This window comes from Sminthopsis crassicaudata, chromosome 5, assembly GCF_048593235.1.
Source record: "Sminthopsis crassicaudata isolate SCR6 chromosome 5, ASM4859323v1, whole genome shotgun sequence".
Lineage (NCBI taxonomy): Eukaryota > Metazoa > Chordata > Mammalia > Dasyuromorphia > Dasyuridae > Sminthopsis > Sminthopsis crassicaudata.
In genome coordinates this window covers 200,443,545-200,456,158 of record NC_133621.1, presented here as the reverse complement: position 1 = coordinate 200,456,158, position 12,614 = coordinate 200,443,545, and the positions used below count along the sequence as shown (strand labels likewise).

General features: G+C 34.2%; 1 protein-coding gene across 3 annotated transcripts in view; it reads left to right on the top strand.

Moving 5' to 3' along the window:
* Positions 1 to 12,614, top strand: part of IL15RA (interleukin 15 receptor subunit alpha) — a 41,429-nt gene that overhangs the window by 18,896 nt on the left and 9,919 nt on the right. Inside the window, exons 4-5 of one of the 3 annotated variants that reach the window (XM_074269442.1) lie at positions 1,516 to 1,791; positions 2,460 to 2,492. In XM_074269442.1, the coding sequence (XP_074125543.1) occupies positions 1,516 to 1,791; positions 2,460 to 2,492 (309 nt within the window). Of the gene's footprint in view, positions 1 to 1,515; positions 1,843 to 2,459; positions 2,493 to 12,614 lie in introns of all 3 variants that reach the window. The other 2 variants (XM_074269445.1, XM_074269443.1) reach the window with 2 other exon arrangements.

Below are 12,614 nucleotides of genomic sequence, written 5' to 3'. Positions count from 1 at the left end.
TATGTTTCATAACTGGCATTATAGTTGAGTGGCTCAGGTTAAACTTAAGAGACCTCAAATCAGATTAATGATCATCATTAGCTATGATGTATGTAGTAATAAATGTTATCACATTTCAGTTGAGCCTGGGATAATCTTCCATTTCAGTTTTTCAGGGCTGTTCATTCTAAGAATAAGTTATATTTCTAGTTACAAATTTCTGGAATGATACCCTCAATTCTTAATCAGTCATATAATTACTTTATAGTCATTTGTAGATTAGCTAGAGATAGGTGTTTATATATCATCCAGGCCCTTATTTTTCCTGCTTTCTCCTCCTCATCTATGTCATTATCTATTAATACAGTCACCATGTGAAAAGAGATTAGTTTTTTGGGTTTTTTTTGGTTTTTTTTCAGTTAACAGCAAACAGTTCTGGTTTGTTTATTTTTAAAAGAAGATATTTAGAACAAAAACAAGCTTGGGAATTTTCTGTGGATTTCACTTTTGTTATATCAAAAATTGTCTTGATCAAAAATTGTTAGCTCTGAGCCTGAAATTTTTGTGGTCAAAAACTCAGCCAGCCAGCTGATATGTGCTAATTTTGGTACTCTAAGATATCTATCAACCATATTTACATGATATCATGTAAATGGTGCTTTGGCACATTTCTTTGGACAATATATAACAAATGGGAATGGTAGCAAAATAAAATATTCTACACTGAGTTTATAGCGAGGAAAGTATGTAAAAGAGGACATAAAACAGATAGAACAAAAAAAACATAGGACGTTGCTTTTCAAAAAGCTACTTTCACAGTGGCGTCAGCAAACAAATGAGTTCATCATTATCCAAAACTATATTATAAATGTATTTTATAATGCTACTATATTAGAAAGTTATATATTAAATTATGATTCCTTTTATGGAAACTGGCAAAAATAATCCCATTATATTAGTATTTTGCAAGTGTATTCCACAAAGGAATGGTCAAACTAGGTCTCCCAACTCATGCTTTTCTAACACAAAGTCAGAACAAGAGTCCTCTGAATACAGCAGTCAGTCTTCAGTTCTGCTAGGAAAATTGGGCAACTAAAGGTTTCTCTTTTTTTTTTTTTTCAAGGTTTAGAAATTTTTTTACAAATTTGAATCCAAGGCATCTTTGATAAATATAGCAAGTATTTGGTTTTTAAAATAAAACTTCCTAAGTATTTTGCTTCTTGGATATGGTAGAAATGCTTCTTTATGCATATCTATACCTATGTATCCTTTTCCTTACATTGTGGTAGAATGAATAATAATAGATCTCTCTGCTTTCCAGAATTTTGGTAGTCTTTCCCCATGAGCTGAAATATGACACCCCCAGGGATGTCCCAAAAGGTTAGTTTCAGGGAGCAAAGGATAATGTTAGATTAGTGCTGTAGGGTCAGAACTATATCCTGTTTATTGGATTCTGTTTCTAAGTCAGCATTTACTCCAATCCCTGACACAAAAATAGGATTTGCTTTAAAATATTTTACATTCTCAATATATCAGGCTTCACTGTCAAACCGGAGTCTTCCAAGTCAAGCACCACAGTGACAACAGAGACAATCATGATGTCAGCTTCTATCTCCCTCCCATCATCCATACACACAGAATCTCCAGCATTAGCAGGTACGGTCCCGAAACCAGTCTCCAAGGAGATACCATCAGAACCACCTTCTGCAACAGTCATAATAACAGCTCGAAACTGGTCCTTCACAGTCCTGGCTCAAACAACAGCACAGACCATGGAACAATCCTCCCCTACTCCCTATGGGATAAAACCAGGTCAGCCACTGACTACTCTCCATTTTAAGAAAGATTAGCTCCACATTTCTTGTTACTTAAATTTGGTCTGAGAGCTTTTTTTTTTTTTTGCATGTTTTTGTTACATTCAGTGCTGAGTTAGCTTTCTCCCTGTGATTCCTGGTTATTCCCATAGCCTATAGTCTTCATTCTGTGGAATGGTAGCTTAAGTTAGTCAAGTCCACTGGAAAAGGGGTATACATCTTCCAGAAAGAAAAAGGTTTACCTTATTAACCTTCATGGAAAGTCTGGTTCTAGATTGAGCCATAAATTGTAGCATCTACTTTGTGATTCCAACTATAGAGAAATAAAGGATATTTTCTGTCTTTCCAATGACAAAACTCTTCGAAGTTATATTGTATTGTATTGGGTTTTGATTTTTCTTCAGAAGTTTGGGAGTGCTTTGTATTTAAAATAGGTTTTTAGGAGTCTTAACACCTTCTATCATGAGTTTGCCAGGGTTATTATCCAAAAGTCTGTCCCCACTTCCAAGTGAGTCAGATTATTTATTCTTCCAGAATACATCTTGTGACATCCCTTACATTTCCAGAAGAAAGAATAAAATACCTTACTCAGACTTTTCCTGTATCTTTATTTAACAGTCTCAGAATTCAATAGTAAACATTTTTCATCTCCTTTTTCCTTTGCAGACAGACAATATTATGTTATCTCTTCTATTTCTGGTAAGTGTTCTTTAGCTGGATCTTATTAACTGTCCCTTCATGGTGGCTCCTCATCATTTGATAGTATTATTTTGTATGAATATCCATTCCTCTAAATGACAGTTTATCAACATGAACAGATTGCTTGAATATAGCATGAAGATCATACTTGCAAAGAGAAAGGATTATTTTAAAGTTTTTATCAGAATTTGTCCTTAGTAGAATCCAACATCTGCCCTGAACAGGTTGAAAGACAATTCATTCTCTCTACAAATGTTTACAATGTACCACCTGTGTCCAATGGACTGTGCGGGTTACTATAGGGAATTCAAAGTCAAAAAATAAATAAATATATATATATATATAGTCTCTGCCTTCAGGTTTACACTTTAGTAGGGAATAGGTAATTGTAGATAAAAGCAGCAAAAAGAGACCAGTAATCAAAATCTTTATTGGGAAATAAAAGTAATTAAGATATCTCCTACAAGAATTTCCATCTTATTTTTTTTTACATCAAACTAAAACATCAAAACTAAACATCAAACTAAAAATAATTTTATTCCTTCTTAAAGACTGAAAATTCTCTGGTGATTTTATAGTTTATTTATAAAAGTAGATATAAAAAGTATCAAAAAAGAGTGGCACAGGAAAAAAAGAGTTGGCACAAAACAAATATGGAATGTCTTCATAAATCAACCAGAGGAGATGTTCATCCAATTAAAAATGTTAGGCTATGTGATTTTGTAATAAAATTTTAATTGTATGATGATTGGAACAAATTATGAGTGCAATGTTTAAGATATTACAGTGATCTCTTTCACATGATCCACAAATTAAGTATTCCCTTAATCTGGAAAATCCATGAAAAAAAAATTTTGGCCTTTCCTTCATACCAGAAAAGAGGTCTGAATTTTATTTTTCTTTTATAGGGTGTTACAGTACCTTATTTTAAAATTTGGGTTAATTATTTGGTAAGAGATTCTGTGTCATCTGTTGGCTTTCACAAATCATCTGTACCCTTCATCAAACTTTCCAAAATTTCCCATGCCAACCTGTGATATATTGAAACTATGATGGAAAAGTCTCAGTGTGGAAGGGATAACTGTACTATCACATAACTGTAGAATTCTTTTTGTCCATCCCATGTGTTAAAAAATGGCGGTAGTTTTTGTTGTTGCTGTTGTTGGTTTAGATTTTTTGTTTGTTTGTTTTTTAGTAAGTCACTAATATGAGTCATGTTACATCTGATAAAGAATAGAATCCAAAAATAAATTCAGATGAGATTGAATCTGACCTGGTAGAGTCTGCCCAAGTTAGAACTCTACTGGCCTAGCTTTTAACAGCCAGAGTCACCTCCAAATAACAATGTGACATCATAAAAGAAAGTTCATCTACAGAGCAAAAGGAAAGGTTCAAAGGTGCTGTAACAGGTCAGATGTAATGCCCAGAAGTCTTTAAATTAAGGGAACTTTAAAGGGTCAACTAGATTAATTCTCTTACTTTTAGAAATAAGAAAATTGAGAGTTGATAAAGCTAAGTGACAAAATCAATAATTTAATTTTTTTCAATTAAAAAGATTTAATCTATTCCACCTACTATCCCTCATTGATAAATTTTAAAATTAACCCCCAAAATATAGACCTCAAAACAAATTCATCCATTATGTCTTTTTCTGCTCTTAAAATACATCATTTCCTTAGCAGGAGGTGAGTGGAATTTTTCAATTTCATTCTTTTGGATTCACAGTTTATCACATTAATCAGGGTTCTAGAGTATATCAAAAATTTTCCTTATATTTATTTTATTAATTGCTCTCATAGTTCTGATCACTTTACTCTGTATCGCTTCAAAAAGGTCTTCCTGGTTTCCTATGAAATTATCTATTTCATCATGTCTACATGAATTTGATGGAACATATAAGATATGATGAAATGGACAATTTCCCCTAAAAAGTCCCACCTCTCCCCTTGTAAGTTGCTAGCTCCCCTAGGAGCTTTATAGCTTTATAGCTACACAGTGCAGCTTTGTCCTTTGAGTTAGAGATGGTTTAAGCCTGTAAATGCTTTTGGGAGGACTCCCTATTTCCATGACTTGTACCTTATCAGAATGTTCTGTCTCTTAACTTCTAACTTAGAATTTCTAACATTCTTCAAACTTAGCACATCCATCATCCCCGTATGCTTTCCGGATCCTCCAGTTGTTAGTGTTTCTCTCCCTTCACATTATCTTTCTGTGGATCTTGGTAGTTGTTGTATCCCTCCTAGATGAATGAAAACTCCCCTAAGGGGAGGACAATTTTCTTTGTATCCTCCTATGCTGTATTGATTTTCAGTGTTCTGGGTCCAGGATTGTCTTTATTCTGGATATGGGAGAAATGGATGTGAGCACTTTATGTGTGCCCTGCCTCCTTTATCAATCAATAAGTATCTAAGAACCTACTATTAGTTTCTAGAGATACACATACAAAGAATGTCTCAATCAGTACTCTCTTAGAGTTTATATCCTAATGTCTTATTTATTCAAGATAGCCTCGGGACTTGATGTCTAGAGCTTAACCTCCAGATTGTATAAAGTAATTGTGGACATCAGTACAAGATAGCTCTGTTCCTACAAAATAATTCTACAGGATTAATTTGTTCCTGCAGCAGGAAGAGATAGTTTTCCTCCCTGGAGCCCACTCAGAGTGATACTGGGTTGCTGCCAGGAACTTGATCTTTTGCTGGATTCCATTCACTCCATCATTCCCACCCCCCCCCAAACAAATGGGACTCAAAGTCTTTGGGGCATGGAGCGATGATCTCATCATCTAAAGCTGCTTCTTTCTGAGACTGGACATAGAACTGTTCTTGCCTTTCTCCTTAGAGGAGTGATGAGCTCGAAGGCCCAGAAGCTGGTTGAAGCAGTGTTTTGTAGGTGCTGAGTCTCAGGATCACAAATAGGATGGTATCCAGTATTGGCCACCATGTAAAAATGAATCAGCTGAACCTTAGAGGAAACAAATCTAGTAAGAAGGAAGATAAGACCTGTAGTGTTGTAAAGAGTAAAGGGGATACTTAGGTGGCCAAAGATACAGGTACCAAAGTATTTTAAAAGGGGTTAGACACTGGGTGGAGAGGATGATGGGCTCAGGGGGTTAGGTTAATATGAGTCTCAAAATTTATCATTATATTAATTCATGTTATGAAAATCAAACTCATCATTCTAATCTAATCGATAACAAATCTAAAAGGAGAACATCAAACAAGGACCCATAAAAATCACTTGAAAAAGATTTAAATTTTTCATGTTCCACCAGAATCATCTACAGTTGACATATAAAATGGTCTGACCTTGTTGCTTTCTCATAATTTTCTACTATAATTCCAATTACTTTGGGAGGATTAAATGTTATTGAGGATTCAATCTTATGCATGAAAATACAAGTAATAACACTCTTGTAGATAGAGGCTTTCTACTTCCAGGCTCAGTGGTTGCATAAAATGAATTTACTTAGAAGAGACTGACTTTACTCCAATTATAATAAAAGACTTAGGAAGGTCCAGAACAATACTCTCAAATTGTTTATAAGAAAACATGTTTATACCACAGGGACACATAAGGCAAACAGATGTTATTTCCACATTAGTAATAAACTTAATAAAAATGACTTTCATCAATGTAAAACAAAATATTTCCTAAGTCACATCTGTCTTAAGAAAATTGCTTGCTCTAAAATTCTTTTCTCCAAACCACACTGAAGTTGTTTTTCTTATTTGGTTCCAATAATCAATTGAATAACAGCCAAGTCCCACCAATTAATATTTTGAAACATGTAAGGATCTTATTTCTTAAGATTTATATTTAGTAATAGGCAGACAACTAGGCCAAATGCTCATTTACCTAATTGCTTAGATTGAATATAATGACCTCATGTTTTCAGATTGAAAATAGCAAAATCTGATATACTTGCATTGGGCTCAAGTCCTCTACTAACTACTTTCTCTGATTTTAGAAAATTGTTATCAGAAGAAAAAGCTGGGATATGATTATAATAGCATCAAACTGGTCTTTCAGACTTAAGACTAAAGGCAAAAATATGGCAGGAAAAAGCATTTTTAGCTGTATTTGACTTCAAATAAAAGTAGTAGTTGACCACCAATCATTCAATAAAAATTCCATCTCATAGTTATTTTCAGCATTAATCAGGTAGGAAACCTGATTTTCCATGATTAATCATGGCAGAAAACTGAACCAGAAGAATTCCACCATAAGCTTAACCAGAAGGTTGTTCTCTATACTTTTGTCCAGATAGCGATCTCTACCTGTAAACAGTTCAAGATCACATCTTTCTGAGTAACTTGTAGAATTTCTCTTGAATGGTGGATTACTGCCTTAAAAAATCCATCAGACAAATTATACCAGAATTCAAAACTCAAAGCAATATCAGTTACGATCCCAAGAGATTTTATTTCAATAGCAAGTTTTACTAATTACAGCTTAGGACTAGATATGGTTGTTTTTACTCATAGAATTTCAATAAGCAATAAAAACTTACTAGGACTCACATACACAAGAGATTTTACTTAATAGCTTTCACTTGTTTTTCTTTTCTTCTTTTTGAATTTAAACTCACCCTGGTGTAAAGACTGATTATTAGAAATCATTTGTAACCTTGCCAAATTTCTTCAAGTCATTGTTATGAGCAAAGTCATTAGTTCTTTCAAAAGAGCTTGTTTGAGTTTAAATATTCCCAAACAAGGAATGGGTTTATTGAGAATATACAAGTTTATTATGTACAAATGATTTCTAATAATCTGTCCACACTATTTATCTTTAGGGTTGCTGTGGGCTATGCTCTTTGACCAACACCACCACTCTGTGAAGGGGGCAGAGAAATAGACTAATCCTGTGGCATACCCTTAAAGGGCTGAACTGCTGTGAATAAGCAGAACCAATGCAGATAAAACTCATTCCCTTCCTTTTCAATAACCAATTTTAGATTTTAACATTATGGCAATAATTCCAAATAACTTAGTTAATAATCTTACAATTTTCATAAGTAATAGTCAATTTGTCTTAACTGTAACTTCCTTTTAACTGCAAGTGAAGGTAAAATAACCAGTTCCCTAAATTGCATTTACAAAGCATTATAAAACAGGGTTAGCAAGGCTGATAAAATAACATAAGAGGCTTTAAACACATTTTCCACCTTCTTTTTGTTGTTCAGTTCATACTCTAAAAACATTTAGGTTATTGGATGATAAGCCAAATCTGAGTTTTATAATCTCAGAAAGAACTCATCATTTAACAATGAGTGTTTAATGTCCCATCATTCAGTAGTGGAGCCAATTGGTAGAATTTTCTTCTCCCAAGTTATTACTCCTCTAATAACTCAGGAGGGCTGAGTTATTATTACTGAGACATCCCCCCCCTTCTCCTTTAGATAAGTTTATCTTTTGTGTTAGGGAGAAAAGAACACAATTCTTAAAATTCAGATAAAATATAATCTATCACAAAAATCGGTAGGAGTCTTATATAATTTGCAGTCAAATTTCCAATTTTAACACATCCCCTTGGGAAAATATAATCCCTAAAGCACTTTCTTTTTTAATCATTCACTCTGAGGGTTCTGTTTGAATATGGTTAAAGGTGTATAAAAAGATACTTTTCTTAAGTGGATTAAATAAAAAGACCAATCCTTTAAAGACTAAATATCTTAGTTTCAGGGAATCAAGATTCATCCCTAAAATTATTTTTCTTCTGTTAAAGAAAAATTGATTAGATTTTTTGATTCAAAAGAGTCTAAGAACTTCAGGATAACATATTGTCATGAATGCTTTCTTATTAATATTTTATAACACAACTTTAATGAATCTTACTTTCCATAGGTATGTTTCTACATTCCCTCCTTTTTTGTATACTCTCTTCATTTTGTAATAAAGTTTTATAAAGTCTCTTCATTAATCCCAGTGGCATCTGTTCTTCTTGATCTTAGGACGCATTTGATCAGTAGCAAGATACAATCAACTAATTGGTTCGAGATAACTATAGAGCTTTCTATACTTTGCTTTGTCACATCTGCTCTCTTAAAACAATGAACTAAAGTGAACTATTCCAAATATTATATACAGTATGCTAAATGGAAAAATATGGTTAAAGAATTGCCTAGAATATGACATGTTATATATTGGGGTATAGAAAGCTCCAGAATGGGTGAAGATAAAAATCCAGTGTTCAAACATACCTGACTTTCCAGTGTTTTAATCTCTTGAACAGAAGCCAAAAGACTATGAAGATAAAAGGAGCTATCTAGAGCCTGGGCAGTCCAATTAAAGAGCAATTGTGCTTAAAAGTAATTTATTCTACAGATCAGCTGACTAATAGATAGTCTGATCTTCTTAAGTGATAACTATTAAAATGGATGCATTGAATTTATATATTGATTATCCTAATATAGAATATCCTAATGACTCATCTGAAGAATGTTCTTCCTATTCATTGTTCAACCCAAAAAAACCTTATAATGCACTACAACTACATTTTCATCTCTAATTGTATACACTAAAAATTCCATTTTGTGAATTGCTTTAAAGGTCAGAAAATTCCCCAATTTCCTTTTTCTACCCAAATATCTAGCATTATTTCAGGAACACTTATGAATCACCTAGACTGTCTCAAGGCCTTTTCTCACCATTAGGCACTACTCAATGCCATATGCATCTCCTCCCCCCAGAAGCTCTGTAAGCCCTAGGAGTCAAGATCCAGATTTCTTTAACAGTACTATAAGTAGGGAAGGCATAGTATCAGTGGCTGAACTGCTGACCTGAAACCCCCCAGGCAATTTTCCATAGCCTTTTATCCAAGGGATCTTTGATTTGTTATGTAGACTGTCAAGTCACATTTGATGAAGGCTGACATATTTATGTCCCATATCTGGTGGTCCCAGATATCCTAGTCTCAAAAAATATCTTTTCAACTGGAGTATCTCAACCTGTTGGACAACCACCCTCATTACTGTGTAAAGGTGCATTATCATATCATTTCCTAGTGTAAAAATGAGATAAAGCTCTTCCAAGCTTACCTGGAACTAATTCAGTTTTGATTCCTGTCATAAATACAATAATTTGTTGTAATAATAGAAATCCTTCTAATTTTTTATGTATATATAGACTGAAACGGCAATATTGGTTATCAAGTCAAATCTCATTTATCTCTCTAAGGGAGGCTCCTACTCAGGGCTTTGAGTTGTGCCATTCAGGTAATTGTCTCCCAGGATGAAAGTTTGGGGAAAAAGAGGGTTGTTAAATAAAAGATCATTTTTCCAACCTTTATTTATCACCATCCATCTTCTTTCCCAATTTTAGATCCTGTAATATGATAGAAAAATGTTGTTTCAGGAACTATATTTCCTAACCATCTATGGTAATAATTTGTACATCAGTCATTAATTGTTATACAAATATGCATGGGTGTCAAATCCTAAAGGACACAACTGTGGCCACTGATTTAGGGAGTGGCAAGTGAAGGCACCTAACAATAGACTGCCACTTCCAAACCTTATTAACTATAGATCTTATAATTCTAGGTAAATTTGTCCCAATTCCCTTTCATTCATACAACCAAAAATGTTCTGAGTACACATTTGAATAAAAAGATCCTTCTTTTGAAACTATTTAGCCTGGTCATCTACTAGAGTAAGCCAATTCAATTTTTCTAGGAATTTTCAAGTTTTATTTCTCTAGTGGATAAAATATAAAATAGCTGCCTTTTCTGGGGTAGAAACACTTATCTGGAGAGGCTCTGTATCCTAGTCTGAAGGTTCTTCCAATAACTTGAAGAAATCTGATTCACCAGCTTGGGGAGGCTGCCCCAAGATATAAATTTCAAAGAAACCTGGAACTTTATTATATGTCAGGTACTTGATGTAAATATTATTCCCCTTAAAGCCATCTGGTCTTTATTCCCATCTCATCCTATTCTCATAGAATTGACTTCTCTGCTATGTTTCTTTGCATTTCTTACCAGCACCTTGTCTAGGTAGTCTTACCCACATAAGGCAAAAAATAGAACTGGTTATATATATATACCAATTTGGCCAAATTTGTCATTATTTGTTAAATTGGAAACTCTGGTCAAAAAGCCACAAGTTTCATGAAATTCCCAGAGTAGCTGGCAACACATAATCCCCTCCTTGCAAATTTGGCTCTTTAGTCTTAGATTTGGTGTCCGTCCAATGCTAAGAAAAAGGGTAAAGGTCACTTAATAAATGTTTATAGGCTGACCAATGAGTTTAGCATAGAACTTCCAATGAACAACACTGAGATAACTACAAATACGATCATGGACAGAAGCACAAATACCTTTTAGTATATCTGACAGACTTGGTCAGATTCCATGAGATAATACAGAGTCAGCAAGATTGAGCAGCTCTAGTCCAAAAACAAATAAACAAAAAACAACTCAAAAGCTTCCTTGTGACAGTATTTGATACCATGATTCTTTGCAAAGGGAGGGTCAGTTTTTCAGCATTTCTGGATTTGTGGTGAGGTTTGAAGGGATATATGACTTTTATTCTAAACTTTCATGACATCATCTTAAGAGTTTGTAACACATGAGAATTCTGGTGACCTTATCCTTGAAAATCATGACATCAGCTAATCTAGTCAGTCTTGTGAGGCCTGTGCCTAAGTAAAGAACCCAATTTCTTCAACAGCTTCAGCATTTCTATTTTATAGCTGAATTGTTCAACTTCCCTGACTGCCCTAAAACTGAGAAAATTGAAAGCTCAGGTAGTATCCACCAAAAATACCTATAAATGGAACAGAGATAACTATGCTGGACTTCCAGAGTAGGCTTTGCATGTGTAACTGTGGCCAGGTATTCAGAATCTCTGCTTTAAAAGACCCTCAAAGAAGCAAGTGAACCAAGCCAAAAAGGATAACAAATCCTGATGATCTACCAACTGTAACTCTCAGACACATATTTATATAAGGTTTCCTGGCCTGTCTTCATACCTATGTACATGATTTACAAACAGTGAACTTTTATGCATATCCAATTATTGTTATTTTAATTTAATTAATGTTAACTTTAATTTAAAATATTTTAATATTTGTTATTGTTAATTTAATAAAGACTTAAAGAAGTCTCTCCCCTCTAGATTTTCAAGACATTCTGTCTTCTAATTCTACATGTCTGACCATTCCTCATTCTTTTTTGGTGGATATTTATTCAGGTTTTGCCTGAGTAATCCTAGCTGTCCACCAAGGCTTTGTCCTGGACTTTCTCCTCTCATCTCCCTATATTGTACTATTTCACTTGGTGATCTTTTTTGGCTCCTATAGATTCTATTATCATCTCTACATAGATAATTCTCAGATCTCTTTATATAGCCCTAATGTCTTTTCTGACCTTCAGTCTTACATCTCCAGCTGCCTGTTGAAGCTCTCAAATCAGATATACTATAGACATCTTAAATTCAGCTTGTCTAAAATCAACCACATTATCTTTCCCCCAAAAGACCTTCCCTTCTTCATAATTTCCTTATTCTGTTAAGAGCCCAAACATCCTCCCAGTCATATCCAACCTCACAGTTTGTGAGGTTTGTCATCTTTGACTCCTCATTCTCTCTCACAGCCCACCTTCAATCTGCCGCTAAGTCTTATTGAGTCTACTCATCCCTCATATATACCTATTTCTCTCCTCTGATACTGACACTTTCTTGATATTGGCCATCATCACCTCAAACATGAAATAAAATAAAAAATAGCTTGCTGGTTGATCTGCCTGCCATAGGTCTTTTCTCTCTCAACCCATCTGTATAACACTGCTATCCTGCATTCACTTACCCTCAGTGGTTCCCTATTAGTTCTAGGATAAAATATAAAGTCCTCTTTTGAGCTTTCAAAGCACTTCATTACCTTCTACTTTTCCAATTTTCTTATATCACCATGACAGAAATGATTCATTGAGGACCCCTGACTAACCTGAGGAACCCATCTGTCTTATGACTACCTGGTCAGCCAATATACTCCTTGCTTCCCCCAACTTGTGACCTTGATGACGTATCATTTTTGCTTATTTTAGCTTATGTGTCATATGTCAATTAATGGAATTCTTCTGTATTTCCTATAGCTCTTCTTGAAAGACTGGATATCTAGCCTT